Source organism: Semicossyphus pulcher, unplaced genomic scaffold (genome assembly GCF_022749685.1).
Source record: "Semicossyphus pulcher isolate SPU_LCO1_2020_fin unplaced genomic scaffold, fSemPul1.0.p SCAF_13, whole genome shotgun sequence".
Lineage (NCBI taxonomy): Eukaryota > Metazoa > Chordata > Actinopteri > Labriformes > Labridae > Semicossyphus > Semicossyphus pulcher.
The window spans coordinates 26,836,866-26,860,046 of NW_027211637.1; the positions used below are offsets into that span (position 1 = coordinate 26,836,866).

Below are 23,181 nucleotides of genomic sequence, written 5' to 3' on the forward strand. Positions count from 1 at the left end.
AGTCTCGTTCCCAGAGGAGCAGCCTCCAGCATCGTAACTCAGCCCAACAACTTTTAAAACATAACACAGCCTTGCTTCACCGTCCTGCACTTCTGTATTTGCATATAAAAGAGAAGAAATTTCCATCAATCTCGGTTTAATGAGACGGAGAGAATGACTGACACATTTCCTTGTCTCAGTGACTCAAATGTTAGCTGTCTTAACCTCCTCTGGCTCAGACAATCCTTCTGGGACTTCTGCTTCGGTCCCAGACTCTTACTTATAGCCCTCAAACATGACTTAACGCAATTATCTCCATAATAGTCATAATCTCCCTTTAGGTCCATTCAGAGCCTGAATAGGTATAATCATCCCTGGCACTATTTAGCTGGAAGGAGACGGAAGCCTTCCCGCTCGTCTTTAATACCTGGCTGCTTCGATTCCTGCTAATCCCCGGTTCGGCACGCTGCGCTGTAAGGCCCCTCCATCATATACACCAGAGTAATCACAGTCATTTCCTGCTACATTAAGAGGGTCATTTTTTCAATGCAATGCAATTTAAAGCGGCAACAACCGAGTACTAGCTGATGGGAAATAATCATTCACCTCCAAGTGACAAAAGGAGGCTCAGACACACTTGTGGGGCACAAGCATGGTAACTTAACATGTGATAAGTGTGTGCAGCAGGTATGTTACAGATAGCTGATGCATGTATGGCGTCTGCTACAGCGGACAGAAATTTGGAAACCATTATGAACCATTTCAGTCGTCGTGTGGACCTGCAAAGCGTTCCATTTGATCACATTTGTATTCTTTGTTATGAGAAATTAGATCCTTAATTCAAAATGTTAGAGGGAAGGAGACGCATGAAAAACCTGAGGTGCCCATGTTTTTTATGTTTAAGCACATGTGGAAAACACCTCTTGAACATTGTGGAGCACATGTGGGACACTAGAATTTATGGTATATGTGCCTTATGTATGCACATGTTTAGCACGTGCAAACCCGTGTACCGCATGTTTCACAAGTTGTCACATGTGGAAAACATGTATCGAACATTATGGAGCACATGTGGGATATGTGCCTTTCACATCACACCATGAAAATATTTCAGAACATGATTCCCATGTGCAATGTACTTGTTTCACATGTGCAAACCAATGACCGTACATAAAGATGGACGATGCATCTCCATCTGCTCTCATTGTACGAAATTGAAGTCAGAGTTGCGCTGTAGAGACTAGCTGATGGAGCCGCCGTAGCCACTTACGCTAACCAAAACACACACTTAACTTACCGGGAAAAATCCTGCACGCCGGCGTGTTTAACAGCAGATCGGCTGCAGGAGCCGGATTGGTCAACAAAGCTGTCAATCATCATTTTTACAGCATCAAAAAACTCATTAAAAGTAAACTTGTCAGAAAAATGAACACTTGGACGTAAATCAGCATGATAAGATAACTATAATGACATAAACCATGTTTGAAAAAAATGTATGTATGAAGTGTATTTAGATTTTATAGTTTGACTCATGTCCCATCTGTTAACATGGAGGAGGCGGGCTTTACGACCTATGCTGCAGCCAGTCAGCAGGGGGCGATAGAGAGGGTTTGGCTCCCCTTTTAGGGAGCTGTCATGTCGGCCATCTTTTTATAAAGTCTGTGGTGCAAACACATGTGCTCCGCATGTTTCACAAGTTGTCACTTGTGTTTTTTTGCACATGGTTTTTCTGTAAGGGATGTACCTGAAGAATAAAAACAGTCAGTTTTAATCATATTTTTCTCTTACTTTATTTATTTATTTATTTATTTCTGTGACCGAAAATACATCTGTTCACTCCAGTGGATGTTTTGCGCCAAAGGGGATATTCTGCAGAACGCTTCCACATTACTTAATATGTTTAATTCAGTATTATGATGTAATTTTCACTCAAATATTTATTATGAAACAGCAATAGTAAAAAGTCTATTTCAATGCTCATAGTCTTTATTTATTAGGTCAGCTGTTCTGTTGATGCATGGTGTCCACTACAGATTCGTTACTCCCTCAAAGTACAATATCTTAGAAAGAAGTTCTTGGCGTGATTTTTCACATGTGAAGTAAAGAAAGAACTACATGGATTAATCCGGTCATGCATGAGTTAATAAAACAAACAGATGAGGCACAAGCATTTATACAAGACGAGCATGTTGTTGCTATTCACCTCAGGTGCTCGTCCACATGAGCTGCACACGCTAACCCTTTCATCTAAGCTTCATGCTCGTTAACCATTCCCACCTGGCTGTTTGCTACCTCTTTCTCTTTTTTTTGTTTCTCCGCTCTTCCATGATGGTGCTAATGAGGCAGAGGGGGGGATGTTTGTCCAGCATCCAGAGGAAGACATGAGCAGGAATCATAAAGGAGGTGAACAGAGCCCCTCTCGTGTGCTCTCTGGTAGAAATAGTCGAGAGGTCATTGCACACTTGTGTGTTTTCATGCCCAATCAAGCCCAGCAGCAGGCTGCACCTTCATGTGTGATTGACTGGGGAGGCAAGGAGGTGAGGGGAGGGGAGGAAGGGAGGAAATGAGAGGAGAGGAGATGGTTTTGGCTGTGATCAGGCGTTACCTGGCTGTGACAGCACTCGTCTCTCTCAACAGCTGAGGCTTGTCACAGCTGCTGATGTCCCACTGTGTTCAACCACACGTGAACGCACACACACACACACACGCTCGCATCCCATGCATACACGCGCACCGTGCACACACACATATGCCCTCTGTCTGCTCCGCTCTGTTCTGCTCACTCACTGTGACCGCAGCGTTTCAGGCAGTACACGAGCAGGATGCACCCGCCCAGGATGCCGAGATAACCTCCCTGAAGTCTCGCACATAACCTCATGAATTATGGAGCGGTTGTATTATGTGAAAGTTTGGGAATATCAAGTGAAGGAAGAGAGTTAAAATGTGTTTTTTCCTGTTTTTTTAATGTAATTTCAGAACTGAGTCGGTTGCAGAGAAGATGCTTACTAACTGGTTCGCCTTCCTGCTTCACAAATTCCTCAAGGTCAGTACACCAAGCAACACATGCAGTGTGCGAGAATGTCTTTACATAAATCCAACATGTGTGTCTAATTAATTTCATTTCAAAATAAAAGCGTGATTATGAGATCTTTACTGAATGTGGATTTTTAGGCGCTTTCAATTCAGTGAGATTTTCTGTTTACGCTGTGAAGTCCTCTCATGTGTGAATCTGTGGTTATGATCGTGCGTGCGTGTTCACAGGAGTGTGCCGGGGAGCCTCTGTTCATGCTGTACTGCGCCATCAAGCAGCAGATGGAAAAGGGCCCCATCGACGCCATCACTGGAGAGGCCCGCTACTCCCTGAGTGAAGACAAGCTCATCCGCCAGCAGATCGAGTACAAAACCCTGGTAAGTCTCACTCCGAGTGGCACACGAGGAGTTAGCACGGAGGCTAGCGGACCCAAGCAGAAGCAGAACATGCTCGCTGTGCAGGACAGGAAGATCTGGACTCGGAAACTGCAAGCTTTAGCTACCATGCTGCCAGGCACCGATACACACAGACGCCTGTTTTGGGGGTCTTAATGGAGAAGCAGGGAAAACTACCACCTGCTCACACACTGTTTCCTATTCAAACTGCACTTGTTCCATATAATACAAAACAATGATAAGAGACAGATTAATCACAAACCCTCTTCAAGACAACATAGCTGTGTCTTCTGTGTTTGGCTTCTTCCTTCCTGCATGGGAACAAAATTAACTAATGAACCCACAGGCTCCAGTGTTGGTCCAACATCAGGGTGGGTGGCTGTGGAGATGGAAACACACACATGCTCACATGCACGCTCAGAAAGACACACTCACACAGCCAGTGTGTGACATGACAATGCTCTGATTGCTCCGACTGGGAGTTTGGCTCATTACGTGCTAATACCCCGGCAGAGCTGGAAATTGGTGTCCCGCCGAAGGTGTGAAATTAGATTTTGGGTTGCCAGCGAGAGCGGAAATGGTTTTCTCAAAGCTCCTGCCATGCTCCGAGGAGACTCTAATGAGAGCTCAGCCGCGAGCTGGACCCGAGTCCAGGCGGCCGCAGGATACCTCGAGCCTCCTCCTCGAGCCTCCTCCTCTGCTCCCTCGTTTCCTTCTGTGATTTCTTCTTCTTCTCTCGTTTAATCTGCACACTCCAGATCCTGAACTGTGTGAACCCCGACAACGAAAACAGTCCAGAGATTCCGGTGAAGGTGCTGAACTGCGACACCATCACCCAAGTGAAGGAGAAGATACTGGACGCTGTTTACAAGAACATGCCCTACTCTCAGCGGCCGCGTGCTGTCGACATGGACCTTGGTATGGCACCAACACACACTTTCACACACACTCAAACCAGACAGTCACAGATGCAGTAAGCAGGTGTAAAGTCCCTCGCACCCACAGATTAATGTATCAGTGAGAGAAAACCCAGCCATGTGTACAGATTATCGGTGCATTAGTGTGATAAAAGCTGTGTTCCAGCAGCACAGCCAGCTCAGTGTGCTGCTGCCAGGCCTTCTATCACACTGACTGACAGTGTGTGCTGCATCCCTCCGTCTGGCTGCTTCAGCTGTCCGGCACTGCCAATAAGAAGCAGTCGATTGAGATAGAGGAGTGTGCGTGTCTTTGTGTGTGTGTGTGTGTGTGTGTGTGTGTGTGTGTCTGTGACGTGGCTGTCTGGCTGACCCAGGTAAGAGCTGACAGACGGGCTCGCCAGCACCACACCGGGCTCCTCTCCCACGCAGTCTGCCACCATCCTGTCTGCCCGTACCTTGCCTCTAATTTTCCCCGTCCCTCTCATTTTCTCTCCCTACACACGAGCGGAGGGAACAACCCCCCCGCCGCCTGCGCAAATCAGCCCCTTGTTCATCACTCCACAATATGGCTCTCCGTCCATCCACTGTCCTGTCTCTTGTTCTTATCGGTTCATTTCTCACTTAGAGCTGCAACGATTTATTAACGATTAATCGGTTGAAAGTTGATTAATCACAAATTTTCTGAATGATCGATTAATCGTCATATACGTAATGTCAAAGATTTGCTGGTTCTAGATTCAAAGACAGCCATTTGAAAATGTTATGACATTGTCTAGACTTAAAGATTAATCGAGTGATCGACTGAAAGAAAAATAATCACAAATTATTTGAATGATCGATTAATCGTTATGTCATTTTTCAAGCAGGAATGTCAAACATGCTCGTCTTTTCTTCTTTTAGTCTTTTCTTTTCATTAATGACAGTAAATAAAGACTCCTAGGGTTTTGGACAGTTTATCGGACAAAGAAAACTGTTTGAAAATGATCGACTAATCGATTTATTGATTGAAACAATATTAATCGTCAGTTATTTGAATTATCGATTAATCGTTACGTCGTTTTTCAAGCAAAAATGTCAAACATCCTTGTTTCAGAGTCCTCTCTTATTAATGACAGTAACTGAAGACGCTTTAGGTTTTGGACAATAAGTCGGACAAAGAAAACTATTTGAAAATGTTTTGACATTGTCTAGAATTAATGATTAATTGATTAATCAGGAAAAAAAATCGATCGATATGTTTGCATCCCTCTTTCGCACCTTTTTGCTGATACTTTGAAAAGAACTGAGTCCTGGCTTGTGTGTCCATGTGACTACTTGTGTGTTGTTGTTTTTTTTGTTATGTTTGACGGTTGCCAAGCAGCAATATCATGTGGTCACCTGGCAAAGGCACACAGCAATAAAACCCAGTCAACAGAGGAGAAAATCAATGATCACTCCCAGCTTGAGAGCCTCAATGGCTGTCCACTTCCCCGTCAACACCCTTATTATCATTTCATTACCCCACAACGAGCCTTCAACCCCTTCCCTCCACCCGCATCGCTCACAGCCTCCACCTGTTCCCCCCACTTCCCATTTCTTTCTTTGAAAAGGAGGTGATTTTCTCATCCCTCCTTGTCTGCTCGCTCTTCTCGTCTTTCTGACCCTGACGGGCCGACTGCTGCGTATGCTAATGGCGCGCCATTTTCCGCGACACAAGTACCAATTAAAGCGTGCAGCCTGCCTGCATATACATCTTGAAAATGTTTGTGCGTAATGTTTAATTAAGATCCGTGTCAATCCAAGTCTGTGAGAGGAGTGCGCACGCGAAGAGCCGCAGAAGAGCACCGGTTGCTGATATCTGCTCATTTGGGTAATGTGTGAGGAGGGCTCTCTTTGGCAGTCGTATAGGTGGATGTTTCACTGAGTGAAAGGCAAATGAGGTTTGGAAAGAGGTGCTTTATAAGGAAGTTGTGGTTGTATTGGCACAGCTCACAATGTTACCTGCAAGGTTACATAGACTTAAAGCACACGGCAAACTGTTCTGCTTTGCCCACATGTTCATTCAAAGCAGATGTACGTCTCGACCACACAGTCGTTTTCAGCGTGGGAGAAGCTGCTTTTAAAGCTTCCAATTTCACACTGGAAGAAGTTCAACTACATCTAAGCTGTTATAGGAAGAAATCCATGTTGTTATACTATCAGCGAGCTGTTGCAAAAAGGTGTTAAACTGCTTTTTTAATGACATATAGTCTACTGCTCCCCCTCACGAGGTAACATAGGCTTAAAGCACACATGGGAGCAAACCACTTTACCCGCATGTTAACTCAAAGCAGCTGTGTATCTCGACCACATGGACGTTTTCATACGTACGCCACCGCTGAAAACCAAGACAAATGACGCTCTCTGTGGCTCACCGTGATGCATAGATGGCATCGTGTATAACTCAGTGTGTTTGTGTCCTTCAGAGTGGCGCCAGGGGCGGATGGCTCGCGTGGTGCTGCAGGATGAAGACATCACCACCAAGATAGAAAATGACTGGAAGAGACTCAACACTCTCATGCACTACCAGGTAAACACACACAACGGCCTTTAGCTGAATGTTTCCCTTAATTAACTCTCAAACTTCACTTTTTTTTTATCAAGAAAAGGGTTCACTCCAGTTCACTCTCCACTCTGGCTTTTATTATGGAAATTGTACCCACCACCTTTCCCAACTTTGATGTTTCCTGCTCTTGACTTTTAGGCAGCCAATTTTTAGCTCCTCATTTGCATGCCCTTGCCTGCTGTAATCCGAGTGACAGAATAGAGGACAATTACTGTACAGGTGGCAGGAGAGATGAACCCTCAGCTTCCCAGCCGACACTTCTCCCTCCCTCCTCCCCGCGGAGAGAGGAAGCTGCCGGAGACAGGAGGATAGCATCTCTCTCCTCCCCGCCCTGTTGACTTCTATGCCGGTGACAATTAGTCCCGCTGTGCTTGCATGCTTCTGTCTTTTCACGTGCAGACGTATGATGCACACTCCACAATTTAAGGGCTTAAATGCACCTGTTGCCTCCTGAACCGAGAGGAAAGCAGAGAGAGTTTAAGAGGAGAAGAAGTCACAACTAGAGGAGAGTTTATGGCTGCTGAAGTTATATGTGAAAAAAGGAAATCCATTGTGAAATAATAAAGCAGAATAAAACAGAGAAGGCGGCAGTCTCTCCAGGATGTGAATCTTTCCCAGCGTGTGCTCAACCAGCTCTCATTAGTCAGCCAAGGGGGACCATCTGCTTTCAGACTGCATGGGGCTGGAGTGTGGGCTACCTGGTCAAGAGCAAAGCCTGCAGCTGCTAGACGAGGGGGGGAACTGGGAGATTGCGGCCAGGAGATGCAGCTTCATCAAGAAGCATAAAATAGGCACGATGTCTGGCGAGGTTCAAGCCCTGGCGATAGGGGGTGGTTTTGACCTCCTGCCCCAGCAGAGCAAACAGTCACCTAACAGCTGTAGGAGTCATTAGAGGAAGGGACACATCATGGTGTCCTTCACACAGGAGCTGGCACCATGCAGCTTGTTTCCCCTTTGTCTTCCCTCTTTGTGTCCTCACCTTCGTCATCTCCACTTTGGCTTGTGTTTCCGTCAAAAGTTACGAGCTCCTCCGGCCTCATTGTTCCCAACAAGGTGTATGAGGCAAATTAGTCTGCTGACGTGTGAGATAGCCACACCTGCACTCCAATAAGGAGCGCTGCAGGATCCAGACAAAAGTTCCTATACTTTCTACCAAGTTAAGCGGGGTACACACTACAAGATAATCAGGCTGATTTTGGGCCTGATTCCCCCCTTCCGACGATCGTAAACAAAGCCCTGATTTTTGGATGGTTCTAAAGATTATCTCGCCTTATGTCCCTGTGGTGTGAGGTCAGAGGGCTGTCGTGGCCGCACCGATTTTAAATCATAAATATTGAACAATATTTCAATACTTACGATCCGTTATCCCGTTGTGTGGGAGGAACCCTGAGGACAGTCGAGCACGCACTCTGTCGATTGTCACGTGAAATGAAACGATAGCCAATCAGGAGACAAGCTGACTGAAGGAGGAAGCACAACGACCGCTGCCATGGCGACAAAAGCAAAAGGGGAGCATAAAGTAACATGTACAGCCCGTGTTCACAGCGTCTCCACCGCTTCATCCACAGTTTGTTCTTTTTTCTTCCTGAATTTTCAGTAAACAAACTCCAAAAACTATCATCGCCAATTCTTCCTGCCCGTCGCCCGCCATGTTTGTTTCCTCTAAAGTCGGAGAGTCGGACTCCGGTTGTTGCTGAAGGGAATCTGTCAGTGTGAGGTGTTGCTGTTTTGGCGTAATCGTTGCTCTCCGCACACTTCAGGAGCGAAAACTGTTCAACCTGTGATTATATATTGTCATGTGTGGGCTCTCTCACATTTTCAAGAAATCTTTTCGTGTGGGGCAGGAATTAGACAAATAAGTCTGCTGGCTTGTGAATGATTCCTCCAAAGGCTGCACTGCTTGGCCAATCGTAAATGTCCTGCCCTTAAAGTCTCCGCTCTTTCAGAAAGTACCGCCCTCTCTTATCAGGGACCTTTAGGGGGTAAAATAATATAGAGTCTGCATAAAGTTCGTGCATTGTAATTGTTGCTTTTGTCAAATATTCTCTTTACATTTCTGACGTTTGTATTTTTCTTCCTCGTTTCCCGTCTCTTTCCCCGTCTTGCCCACAGAAGGACAATCAGCATTCTTTCTGCCTTCATTTCATGTCTCCCTCTTCTTCCTCTTATGGTCTGAGTACCTCCTCTTCTCTGCTCTCTGCAGTGCTTTAATCCTTGATGAAGCGGTGCAGTTTGTTTGCTTCCGCAACATAATGGCCCCCTCTGTTGTTTTTCGCATCCTTCGCGTCGCAGTCTGTCTGCCATCGTTAGCCAAGGGAGACGCTACGGGGCACACAGTGGCACGCGTGTGGCCGCTTCACTTCCTCGCTCGCTCAATGGCAGATCTGAGGAGCGCTATTGATCACGGATCTGAGGGTCCCTGTGCAGAACGTAAGGTCCCACATTGTGCAACTTCAGAGGAGATGCCGGCGGGCTGCAGGGCAACGTGGGGAAGAGAAAGACGAGGACAAACAAAGAACAGGGCAGTTTGCAAGTAGGTTGGAACAACATAGACTCTTGTGCGTCGTTACTGTTTTGATGAGCTGGCAATGGCCCCGGTGTTTGCGTCACACACCCTGGCGTCGCATTGGCAGCTGCAGCGGCACATCTGGCTGCCTATCACAACAAGGGAGCACAGCTCATTAGGCCCCAGAGTAAGCAAGAAGATGGAGGGGAAAGGAGAAAATATTGAAAGAAGGTCTGAAATATGCAGAGTGAGACGGAGCGGCACCCAGAGTCTGCGCTAATTCTCCCGTCGCAGAGACACAGGGACCAGACAGGGACATTAAAATTCATAGGTGCTCACCGCATCCCAAGAAACCCCACTGGCTATTTACCCTGCCACATGGGAAATAATGGTTTACATAACCTGGATATGGAAATGCACACCTCCTTGCTTCACCAAAATTAAAAACATAAATGCACACATTTATTCACCACCCTGGTATTCACAGTCAGAGGACTGAACTCCCTCCTGCCCACCCCACGCTCTCTATTTTTTTACAGTCTTTCTTGCACAGATGAAGATGGAGGGAGATAGAAGTGAATATGCACACAAAGCCGCTGCACACACAGATACAAACACAGGAGTGAAGATAAAAGATTAATGCGATCGTGGAGTTTTGGGCTGATTGCTGATTCGGATCTTTTTGTTGTTTAATCCCGCACCCAGTCGAAGGAGAAGCGTTTCATCGCACCTTCTCTCTTCTTTACATACGAGTAAAACCTCGCTCCTGCTGGATGGTATCCAGCCTGTAAACATCACAAGGAGTTCCACAGCTGAGCTGAACTTGTCAGACGAGTTAGGTTATTTATGACGATTCAAACTGCACACAGACCTGTGGCGTATTCGCACCGTGAGAGCAATTACATTGATTCACGACGGGTGGACTGCTGCTTTTCCAGCACATTAGTATTTGTTTGGTCCGTCCATTTGTGGGGACACATGGGCAGCATATAGACAGTAAAGGGAAAACTGCTCCCTCTTTAACGTCGGCTGAGACTGCGTCAAAATAAAAGTAAAGTTTGTAACTGCTCGAAGTCAGTTTGGAAACTTCCCTCCCCTGCCGCCCGGTGCCCTCTGTCCGTCCTCTCCTCTGCGGTGAAGGGAACATGGAGAGCAGACTCTGATGACCACACCAGGAGAGCCTGCCAGCTAGATCCTGTTACCCTGCTTGCAGACATCACTCGGGGCATTTTGGGCTATTTTCAACAGCCCCAGACACAACGGATACTACTCCATCTCCGTGTGTTCATTAATCTACGGCTTTGGCTGTCTCGGCTCTCGGCTTGGTGGTCTCTATTCTAAACCTGAATGCAGATCTCTTACAGGTGGGATTATTAGGGCTCTTTGAGGAAGGATTATTGTCTGAATAAATATTTCAACCAAAACGAGAGACGTGATTAATCTTTGCTGCCACTGCATCGTATATCCAACAGCAAGAATCATGACATTTACAAAAGTCTCACTTATTCTTCCATGACAGATTTTATTGATTAAAAATTAAACTTTACCAATAGATAACTTCATATTAACGCAGAATCTGTAGATGATTCTGATATCAGAAGCATTGCATTAGGTGTGTTGTTCTCCGCCTTCCCTCTCTGCCAGAGAGGGTAGGCGGAGCTAAGCGGCTGCTTTTCCGCTCTCTGTAAGTGCTGCGAGTAAACAGTAATCTACTATGGCTGAACAAACAAAGAAAAGATCGATGACTACAGATACAACTTTAACAAGAAGTGAAAATCCAAAGAAAAAGAAACAAACTCGACGCTCAGTCCCAAAAGGCAGACCGATTGGTTCTGAAACCTGATTACTCTCAGAGAGACCAGATTTTAAAGGGCCAGTTAGCTGATTTTCAACCCTTAGTCCTGTCATGCTATTATGTGGAGCTAATGCCATCATGGTAGGAAAAAAAGCAATTTGGTTCTGTACCTTTGGAGGACGCTATCCGCTTCTCCAATGTTCTCTGGAAACCTCAGCCAGACTACTTAAAACGCGTCATCTGGTGGAGGCCAGGGAGCTCGCTAAACTACACTTCCTCAATCTAGGACGCCTCCGATGTCATGTCTCGTTCAAAATCGTCAGGTTTGAAATGTAGACTGCAGACCTGAAGATTTTTTTTAGAAGATCCACCGGTATGTTCTCGTTGTATTTCCGATTCTGTACCGCTCCACAGCTATGGCACCAATTTCAAATATTATTGCTTCTATCGATTACAGAGAACACCAGCTTTAGAAGATGCCTTGCTTGTGACACCCTGGAGGGAGTTACATTCACAAATAATGGCCCATCTAACATTGCACATATGCACAGAGTTTCCAAGCCACTGGGCAGAGTCGACAGGTACGATAAACATCATGATCTTTGGGCCGAGTCCCGGAGAGATGAGACACCAAGGGGAAACAGGCCAGGACCGGGGCTGTGTGCTGTGAGGGGAGGGCTGAGGAGAGAAAGATAGAGGCTGACCACACTCTGCTGCCCGCGCGGCTCTGCAGCCTCTAATGGAAGGTCTTATCACCGGCAGGGCCCACAGCCCTTATCACACCTGCCCACTATCAGCCCCACACTGGATTATCCCTGAAGGGCGAATCTGCACGCCTTCAATCATTTACTCTATCACGAGGAGCCATCTCTGCTGTAGCCTCTCTGTCAGCCATAAAAAGCAGAGAGAAAGAGAGAGAGACGGAGGGAGGCGAAAGGAAAAGGGGGGACAGAGAAGCTATTTCATGCTCCTCAGAGAAAACGTATCACAGGAAGAGAGAAACTTCACGGAAGTCGTCGCTGATGGTGTATTAGCGTGACTCGGAGTATCGTCAGCAAAGAGGAGGCTAGAGGACGGAGAGGGCCGTAGAAATTAGGTTTAGGAAAGCGGAGACAAATAAGGAGGCGGTGAGGTGAGAGAGGAAAAGATCAAAGATGACCATCTTGGGGGTTGGGGCCGATAGGAAGACAATTTTTCGATTCTTTCAAAGAGGCCGCGGCTTTTAAGAGGATTCCTCCAGAATTCATTCCCAGTTTCAAGTGTCTCTCCTGCGTGGCTAGTAGAGGCCAGATGGCAACTTCAGTTAATAGCGCGGCCGAGATTAGCTTTGGGAAGAGAGTGGGAGGAAGGGGTGAGGACGAGACCGAGGGAGGATGAGAGGCGGTTGGCGCTCGAGAGCGGAGGAGGATCTCTGTAAACTCCGATCCCAACGTCCACGAGCTTATTCTCCAACAAAGAATGGAAGGGCCCGTTTCTGCTCAAGCAAATGAAAAGAAGAATTTTCTGCTTTTCTGGAGATGCTTTGAGGTATTCCTTTTGGAGCCTGGCATTTGCCTTTTGTTTATTTCTCCACTGGAGGCTCGTCAGTTTCTCTTCGCCGGGTCCGAGGCAGAAATCCCTCCTCGGGGTGGGCTGCAAATGCCAGCCAACAAGCTGTTTGTTGTGTTGGCTCTGCGGAAAGAACCGCGAGTTCTGTTTGCTGGGTGTTGTGTTTTGGTGCGCACACAGTTGTAGCATTACAAAGTTAAAGTGCAATTTCATGACTAATTAATGACATTGTTTGACTGCTGAAGATCTTCGTGAGGAAGGATCTTTAAAGAGCAGATTTTAGAAACATGTTTTTGCATCACTTTTGCTCAGCTTGTCTGAAGTGGAGAGCATCATTCAGGGCCGAGAGCTCTTTGTAAATACAAACCACACGGGGGGGAAGGATCTGTCTCTTGTTCACGACACACCATCTTTTAAACAGCCTCTTCTGTCTGTGCTTCTTTTATTAAACCTCTGTTCCCCCATTTTCTTTAAGGTAGTGAAGTGTTCATGAGATGAGACATTCAGCAGTCTAGTCTCCGTCTCTCTCTTTCTTTCACTCGGTCTCCCTTCTCCTCTCCCTCTTAGCATCTTATCCCGGCTCCAGAGCTTACATCATGTCTCTAATGTTTGTGAAGGGGATGACAATGACAGTCGTGTTGAGTACAGCCATCATGCAGCCGCAGCACTCTGCTCTGCTGAGAAAAAAAGCCACAGGGCTGCTGGAGAACAGCAGGGAGAGGAGATATGACAGGAAGGGGAGGGGTTTGGGATATGTTCTGCTTACGGGACTATCCACCAAGGGCCTTACATTCACTTATGTAGTCGAGCCTTTACTGTAACAGGAAGGAAGACACAGCTTAAGAATAAACACCCATACACAGCTCTAATTAAGAAAAGGGAGCAGCTGCCTTTACAAAGTCTCTGCTTTGCATACAGCATGCGTACACGTGGGACATGATTCTTCATCATAACATTGTGCATTGGACTTTGATACATACTGTAAATACCTCCGTCGCGAGTGCGTCTGTCTGTGCTCTCTCGGCTGTGTGGTGGATTGTGACAAACCTACCGCTGCAAAGGATTGTGGGTCAGAACAGCCAGAGAGCACATTGGCTCATAAGCTGTGTCTCAATTCACGGGCTGCAGCCTTCGAAGGAGGCGCTCTACGGGCGATGCGCCATTCATAGCATGCGTAGACCGCTAAGGTCGAACTGAACTGAGACGGTCTGGTCTTCGGAGGATTTCCTGTTGCGTCACCAGCTTACCCTTGCGTCACTAAGTGCAGCTTTTGTCGCCTAGCAACAGGTAGCTAGCGGGCTAACTAGCTGACATAAGTAACGTCACTTAACAGCCTATTATTTTAAAGATCAATTTTTTCTGGGCCCTTTTTGTTATTTTTAACACGTGTCTCGCTAGCTATTTGCTTGAGTTGAAACCAAAAACGTTTACATTTTAAAGTGATCTCGTTTGAATCTCGGGATACATCGGGTTGCGAAGGATGTACCCGATGGATCCTTCGTGGCCCGGGAAAAGGAGAACGCAATGTTGGCCGTATTTGAAGGAGCGTCGAAGGCTGTCCCATTTCGAAGGCTCCTTCAGATGTGGCCGACAAGGACGCAGCCCCTGGATTGGGACACAGCTGTAAAGTGCAAAGTAACCTGATGTTGTGAGACAGCCTGGTATGTTTGGCAAATTGCATTTGACATGCGTGTTTTGGGACATGCTAAATCTGTTTCTTGCAAAGTAAGAAAGCAAGCAAAGTTTCTTTATATTCGTCCTTTTACAGGTACAAGTCACAAAGTTTCTCCCCGTCAAATAAAACAGAAAGGATTAAATTCACAAGAGGAACAGCATCAGACAGCATGAAAACTAATGCTGTCCGAACAGATCGGTTTTTAGCTGCTTTTTAAGAGACTCTTCAGACCTCAGGCTCTTTAGGTGCAACGCCTAGCGATGGGTGCAGACTCTGGGCGCTGGTCATGTAGGGCTCTGTGAGTGAGCACCAACTTTTTAAAATTAATTCAGGAAGACTGAAAGAGGTGCTGTGTGTGACACTCTGTCAGAAGGTTTGAATTACTGGAGTACTGAGTGTTCATACCCTCTGAAGCCAGCACATTCATGTTGTTCTGTGTCTCTTCACACAGGTGTCAGACCGCTGCGTCGTGGCTTTGGTGCCCAAACAGACCTCATCATACAACATCCCCTCCTCAGCCAGCATATCCCGCTCCTCCATCAGCAGATATGGTGAGTCAATGAACCTGTTAATGCTTCTATATTAATTTAATTGATTGCAAAAGCCTTAAATCACACATATAAGGTGATTTTCAAGCTGATTTAATAGTTAATCAAAGTTAATTCCATGCAAATGTAATGTTGCTGCTCTTTTTGCCTCACAGACGCATCAAAAAGTGTTTTATTTTGGTGCTTTCACATTCGAAAAAACTCAAGCCTGCTCTCCCTAAAGCGCTGGTCAGCTCTGTTTGGAGCTGCTCCGCTTCTTTTTTTCCGTTTTTTGCTGCAGAGAGTTTTTTCCAACCTTTTTCTCGCTCCAACTGTGAGCTGCAGTTTGCTTTTCAGTTCAGGTCCAAACTCTGTTGGATGGTACAAAAACACAGAGAGAGGAAAAAAGATGAAGAGGAGGGGAGAGTGAGAGATAAAGCCATTGTCTAAAAGCCATCATATTATAATAATGAAGACGCATTCTGTGCAGGGCGGGCACACATGCGCGCGCACACACGTGCGTCAGATGTGCTCGTATTTTTGGGCTGCTGGCTGCCAGATTTGGTCCCATGCCAGACACACGCAGCAGCACCAGGCGACTTGTGATTACTAATTATTCTGTGTGAATGATACTTCACACAAACAGAGGCAGATAAGTGAGCACGGCCAATTATCAGGATTGGGGAAGGAAAGCGAACACTGGCTTTAAACACAGGAAAATAGCTCACAGCTTCCTTCTCCCTCCGAGCAATTAAGAGTCGTATTTGGGATCAGTTACCTGTGGATACCTGATGTCACAAAAGACCTTCATCGTCAGGGTTTTATCTTTAAAACATCCACAAAGTCAAGACTATAAATTATGACATTTAGAAGTTTTTACTGTCTTTTAAAAGGAGGATGAAGTTCAAACTCATGGTAACAAGTCTAATTAGTAATAAAAACAAAACAATGGAACCCTTTTTAAGTCATTAATCAATATTGAAGCTTTATTTTAGTTTGTTTTTTACATGGAATTACTCTGAAATATCCAACTCACAAGGGATATTTGAACCCATCGTGTAATCAAGAGTTGCTGGGAGGCAGAATCCTCTTGTATTCTTCTTCTTCTTCTCTTTTTGCTGTGAGTGCTGGAGTTGGACGTGCATGGCATAGAAAGCGGAGGCTCCGCTGGCATGTGCCCGTCCCTCATCAATCATGGGCTGGCACAGCAGGCACAGCTGCACCCCGACACCTGCTGATGGATTCATACCAATTTACCGTTCAACACTTAGCATCTTGACTCAATTTACACCACAGGCTTCCTCCCCCTCCCCCTTTTACCCTTAAAAATGTAGCCAGAACACACTCTGCTAACGCCCGGCTGTGTCCGGGAGCTGAAACCCGGAGGTCCCTGCTCAGTTTTGGAGGGAAGAGGTGGAAAAAGTACAAACTCTTTACTCAAGTAGAAGTACAGATACGTGTGTACAAAAAGGATTCCAGTAAAAGTAGACTCACTGATTGGAGAGAAGAGACATAATTGAAGAAGTACAGGCTCTGGAAGGTTCGCACAGTATACTGTACAAGTAAGAAGGAGCCCTCTGAAGGTCATTTGCAACGGCTGTTTGTGTGCAAACTTGACTGAACATCACGTCACATTCTAACTTCAAATTAATTTAAAATAAAAAGCAATATACTTAAAAATCATCATTAAAAGAGCAGCTCCAGTCATGTTTTAAGACATTTCATACATTTTCTGATGTTTTCTTCTGCAAAAATATGTTTAATTACCTTGTAAAAATCCTCCTAGGCGTCTCCTCTCGAGCTTGAAATGTAGTAATCAGCAGTAGCAACGTTAACGTTCAGTAGTCAGTAGTGAGTTTGCAAAACTAGGTTACGTATAAAGATATGCTTAGCGTCATCCCATCTATTAACGGGATTGGCTCCTTAGGTTTGTGACATCACAAACCCTGCCAATCTGAAAACGTGTTGTTCAGCCTGTCCTTGGTACACTGCAGTTTAAAAGCAGACAGGCCCAGCCATTGAGATGACTGCTGATGTTGTCCCTGATATGTCTTGAAGCACATGAGAAACACCACATGGAGATGTTTACAAGGTTAAAGGCTTCATTTTCACTGGAGGAGGGCTTTAACTTTAAATCAGCAAATCATTTGGGCTGGGAATGTCTCCTCTCTGCAGTCGAGTTTCCACCTCTTGTCTGTTTCCTCTTGAGACGTCTTCTAGGTCTTTCCGTCATGTTACATCTGTTAAGAGTGATATGCACTGATGGATACTGCATCTTTTCTTTGCGTTATTAGATCATCCTTTCAGGTTGAAATCAGTCTTAATGTTGCAAAGGTGGCACAATGATGCAGTTTAAAAAGACTTGACCCTTGAATGCAGCAAAGCTAAAGTCGGAAATGTAAGGAGTAGAAAGTGCAGATGTTTGTGATAATATAGGAGGATAAAAGTAAAAAGTCAGATACCTAAAAACTTTATTAGCTTCCACTTTTGGTGAACGGGAGCAGAGAAAACTCAGGGGGCGCCAGAAGGATGGAGTGGATGAGGAAATAGCAGAGCAGTGAAAACCGGTCACTGGATTAAGATGGGATTTATGACCCCAATCCCCCCTTGCACACAGGCACATATATTCAACTCTGCTCCCTTAAGGCCAGTCCCCCGGCGCAGGTTGTTCTTATTTGAAAGGTGTAAGTGGCTGTATCTGCAGCAAAAAGCTTTGTTGTTCAGCTCGGCCTTCGAAACCAGGTCAGCGAGATCCTCGTTGAGATCCTCAGATCCTGAATCCTCCAGAGATCCGGCTGCCAGGAGGAGATGTCGGCTAATTAGGGAAAGTGAAACCGGCATCATTCAGACTGAGCGAGGAGGCAGGAACACGAGAGCAGAGATGAGGAGGATGTATGGATGAAGGAGGGTCGTTTCGGTGCTTAACAAATTAAGGATCTTTTGATGCATTGATTAGAGTGTGACAGGGACGTTTGCAGCACGGCGCTGGTACAATGTGGCAGGGGAGAGCCAATTACAAGTGCTTTAAAGAGGAGCCAGCCGCAAGCATGTCTCCGTCAGTCAGCGAGGAAGGGATTATATAAAGAGGGAGGAGGAAGAGGAATACATGTAGAAAAGGGAAAAAGGAAACAATGATCAAACAATTACAGAAAGAGAAAAAAGGAAATCAAGAATAAATGTGGTATTTTGTAAATCTCTCTGTCCTGCACACTGCGTTTCCACTGCAGGAACTTTCCCTACAGAGCACGGACTTTATGAAGTACTCAGTTTGTTTACACTGCAGGGACCAGGCGCTAAAAGGTCTCTGCTAAAAAGGTCGCACTTTCGGAAAGTACAGGGACTTAGGGATGGGCAGGCAGCGCTGAATTCTCTGACTGGTAGAGCAGCATGTAGGAATAATGAGTTGCAGGAGTTGTTATAATAAGGGCCTGTGTCCACTAACGCAGCTTTTTGCGCACAACCTCAATTTCAGAGGTCTGCTCGTCGGCACTTACTGTTGCTGGGTTACGAAAGTTTTCTGGCGGCACTTCTGCTTCGTCTGTTTTAAGTTGCTAAATATTTGCTTTTACAAAGAAAACATAAAATGATGTAAAGGAATCGTGTCCTTGCGTTAGCAGCGGCTCAACACCTGGAAATTGTACCCTTGAAAAACGCTTCTCCTCCGCCATTGTTGTTGACAAAAAGAAGTGCCACCCCTTCGTGACTTTGATTGGTCGGTGAGGGAGAAGTGACGGTGCGGCGGCGGTGTTCCACAAGTTGAATTATTTTCAACTGAGAGCGCAGCGACAAAAAACAGCTGACGCCGAGGGTCTTTTTGCGCTGAGGACGCTGAGCGCAAAAACAACGTTAGTGGACACAGGCCCTTAGTTTAGATTAATTACCCAAATATTCAAGGTTCTTTAGACCTTGCTGGAAACACAGAAAACAATGGGCTGAGGGAACCTTTGAATCCCTTGAAAAAGTAGCTTCTGGTAGTAAAAGTCTTGAGTACTTTTGGTGGAAACGAGGCTTATATATGAACTTAAAGATGAATGGGTTGTCAGGTCTTCTTTTCACCCCTCTTGTGAGTCATCTAGGATTCCAGTTTCAAGAGGGCTTATACTAATCAATCCACCAGAGACCACCCCCTCCTTTTCATCACTATTTCCTTCTATGAAATAATCCAAACACTGCAGTATCCTTGATAGCATCACATAGCGCTAAAGGAAGACTTGTAATGAGTTACAAAGGAGCGATGGAAATTAGTGAAATGATGCTTGTGAGAGTCTGTGAATGGGTTTGTTTGCTTTATATAACGATGCTACACCATGGGGGCGCCAATGTACCCATTTACTCTTGCTGAAAGTTCTGCCTCTCTCTCTTCCTTTTCCTTTCCTGGACAGACTCTTCATTCCGGTACACGGGAAGTCCGGACAGCCTCCGCTCACGCGCCCCCATGATCACCCCTGATCTAGAGAGCGGCGTGAAGGTGTGGCACCTGGTGAAGAACCACGAACACGGAGACCAGAAGGAGGGAGACCGCGGCAGCAAGATGGTCTCTGAGATTTATCTGACCAGGCTGCTAGCTACAAAGGTACACCAACACTCTGCCATCGATTATGTAGCACGTAGTTATCTCCTATCTCCTCGTTGTGGATTTCTCACCTCTTGGCACTTCTTTCAGGGTACACTACAAAAGTTTGTGGACGACCTCTTCGAGACGTTGTTCAGTACAGTTCATCGAGGGAGCACCCTTCCCCTCGCCATCAAATACATGTTTGACTTCCTGGACGAGCAGGCAGACAAACACGGCATTCACGACACAGACGTGCGTCACACGTGGAAGAGCAACTGGTAAGGGCCCCTTTTTTTAAGGACACAAAAAAGTAGGTCCTTGCTGCATGGCGTAACTGCGCCAATGTCACATAACAAATCTATTTTTAGAAGAGAATTCATTAACCATGAGAGATTCTTACTGATTCTCTTTGTCTCCCTCTTCCAGCCTTCCTCTGCGTTTCTGGGTGAATGTGATCAAGAACCCGCAGTTTGTGTTTGACATCCACAAGAGCAGCATCACGGACGCCTGTCTGTCTGTAGTAGCTCAGACTTTTATGGATTCCTGCTCCACTTCAGAGCACCGCCTGGGCAAAGACTCCCCATCCAATAAGCTGCTCTATGCTAAAGATATCCCCAATTACAAGAGCTGGGTAGAGAGGTAGGAACTTTACACCATTGTGATCCCCTCTGTCACATCGTTTTGTATCCTCTTACAATGAAACTGACATCTTTAGGGAAATTGATTCATAATTCTCTTTCTTCTTGCCTACACTACTCAACCAGATTCTGTAAAAGCCTCTTGCGAGTGGCTGTTATCAGGCATTCGTTGTTAGTAAAAGTGATATTATGGCTCAAAAATTTGACTATTAAGGGAATTTAGGCCCCGGTTGGGCTGTGAGTCTCTGCAAGTGATGCCAATCGTTGCCCCTGGTCTGCCTCCTCAGGTACTACGCCGACATCAACCGGCTGCCAGCCATTAGTGACCAGGACATGAACGCCTATCTGGCAGAGCAGGCCAGACTCCACTCCACAGAGTTCAACATGCTCAGCGCTCTCAATGAGATCTACTCTTACGTCAGCAAGTACAGTGAGGAGGTGAGGGATACTTTTTTACAATTTCATTTAGCAGACGCTTTTGTTCAAAGTGACGTACACGTGAGAGTTAATACAACTCAAGCAACGATCAAGAGAGGAGGGAACAACGTGAGTAAGTCTGATGGGACACAGTGCACAGAGGCGAGGCACAGGGTGTATAGAGGCAGATTCATCAACAACTTCATCATTAGCATCATGATTATTAAGTGCAGAGCTGGGTCTTTAGCAGTTCTGCGTGACGTTCTGCATCAAACCCAGGAAACCCTGGAACTGGTTCGTTGGTAGTTTAAACTGTTTAATGACCAAAGGCTGTATTTGATATGTCAAATTAAAGCCACGCAGAGTTAGTGTTTCTGAGGTAAATGCATGAAATTTGCTGTGGAAACTGTCAGGACATGTGGCGAAAAATGACAACATTAAAATTTTAGGTATTTGTCGTGCCTTTATGGGTTCGAAAAGTTGTTTTAATTAAAAAAAAACAACAATTTACTTGAAAATGTATTGCTCAATGTTAGATATTGATGGATCAAAGAATGTTTTATGAAATTTAATCCAATGCCACCAATAATTTAAAATAAATCCTTAGATATAGATTAGATAGATTAAGATACATTAGATACTCATAATTATAATACATTTTATATGTATAGGGCTTTAAAAGGTCCTCAAAGGCAATTTACAGGATTAAATAAACAATAACAAAAACAGTAAAAGCATATAGACAGACAGTGAAAAACAATCAAAGTACAGTAATACTTACAGTTAATTATAAATATGTATAATTAAAAGACAAAAAAGTTACAACAATGACATACACATGAGAGATCACAGATTTAAATAGGAGGGTTTTGAGTGCAGTCTCTGTCCCCCACTTGGATATATTTCTGTAACACACTATATTTAGTTGTTAGTCACACACTAGTTTTTTTCATTTAGGTTCCTGTGATCACATATTCAAAAACAGTTACTCAATGAGATCCAACCAAAGTTCAGGGAGAAATTATGAGCATTGTAGCTCCATGACGATGAGTTTCCATTTAGTTCTATGGTGTTTGTTGTTACGGCTGTGGTCTGATTAAATTAGATAAGAAAGTCAGCTCTGTATGCTACAGGTCCTGGGTATCAACTCCATCTCTTTCCTCCATCTGCTCTAATTGAAGCTCCCCTCTCTTCTCTCTCTCTCATTCGCCTTTTCATTTAACGACTCCTGTTGCATTAATAGTATAAATTCCTACAAATAGGTTATATTCAATTGTATATTGTGACAACAGTTCTCAGGAGTAGATGAACTTTGCCCTTATTAAATGTTTTACTTTGTGTTTTTATGGAGCGTAATTTATTGAGCTTGGTGATCTCAGATAAACGCCCCCCTCCTCTGAACTACATTCAGAGCTCCTCCACTTACAGATTTCACCTGGAGGGCAGTCCCAGGCGCTGATTGCGTAATGAGCTGCTGCCTCACTAAATCAGCCGCTAATTACAGGCAGATTGTGAGCGCAAATTAAACAAAAAGAAGGCGTGCCGCAAATTTTCCCCACATTGTAACGCATGTGCATCTCGCCCTCGTTGTTCCCAGACTGTTCATAAGTGTCAAAGGTTAGTGAGGTCAGCTCAGAGTCTTTAGTAGACTTCCCCAAAGCCCAGAGGCCTAGTGAGACCTCAGCTTAACAAGCTAGCGTGTCTGATCCGTGGAGTAGAAAGTGAATGTCTACAAGCTCTCAGCATGCTGCGCTGTCCTTTTGCCTGTGTTGAGTTAGAGTGGGCTATCTGTTATATAGGGCTCTCATGAGCAACACACACACACACACACACGCTGTCAGATCACAGGAAGCGTAAAAAAGGAGGGAGGAAGAAGAGAGTGCATTTATGGAGACATTCTACTTCTAATGTCAGCTCCTCCTCTGGGAAGCATTAGCCTGACCTTTATGTTGTACCACACTATCTCTCTCTCTCTCTCTTTCCCTCTCCCTCCTTCCTTTACATTCCTCCTCTTTTCCCCCATTATCCAGTCAGCTTCCCCTTTGCTACCCATGAATCTCACATCCTCACTTTTGCTGGCTCTGCAGTTGTAACCATCTGATGCACACACGCACGGAGACGTATGCAAAACACGCTCATTTTTACGCACATGCACTCTACACATGTACCCCATCACTCCTGCAGAATCTGCCACCTCCCAGAATGCAGTGCGTAAAAAATCCACTTGCCTAGCATCGTCGCTCAGTCTTACTCAGCCCTTCACAAAGGGCTGGTGTCGGGCTAACCAGGCCAGAGCTGCAGCCTACTTAAATGGATTTGGGAGATGGCAGTGGGAGCTGCACCTGCATACAGTGCTGCAGATTAATAATAGATTGCTATCAGGCCACGATGAAGAGGAGGAAACACTGTGCCTGTAGCTGCCAGGCTTTAAGAGCACTTAAGCAGATGAGAGGAAGATGGTAGGTGGGCAGACAGATAGTGTGTTCTCCAGCAGGACAGGCTGCAAACAAAGGTTTGCCATGCTATGCAAAAAAAAAAAAGAGAAGAAGAAGAAGAAGGTGAATGTTGCTGACAAATCAACTTTTCAACTTTTACTACATAAAAGGCAGTAGAG

The 23,181-nt window shown here is 45.4% G+C and overlaps 1 protein-coding gene across 1 annotated transcript in view; it reads left to right on the top strand.

Moving 5' to 3' along the window:
• plxna2 (plexin A2) overlaps positions 1-23,181 on the top strand; it is a 194,306-nt gene that overhangs the window by 167,743 nt on the left and 3,382 nt on the right. Inside the window, exons 22-30 of the mRNA XM_069659465.1 lie at positions 2,956-3,022; positions 3,241-3,387; positions 4,164-4,323; positions 6,767-6,870; positions 14,882-14,981; positions 19,340-19,530; positions 19,621-19,790; positions 19,939-20,151; positions 20,438-20,588. Coding sequence (XP_069515566.1) covers positions 2,956-3,022; positions 3,241-3,387; positions 4,164-4,323; positions 6,767-6,870; positions 14,882-14,981; positions 19,340-19,530; positions 19,621-19,790; positions 19,939-20,151; positions 20,438-20,588 — 1,303 coding nt within the window. The remainder of the gene's footprint in view (positions 1-2,955; positions 3,023-3,240; positions 3,388-4,163; positions 4,324-6,766; positions 6,871-14,881; positions 14,982-19,339; positions 19,531-19,620; positions 19,791-19,938; positions 20,152-20,437; positions 20,589-23,181) is intronic.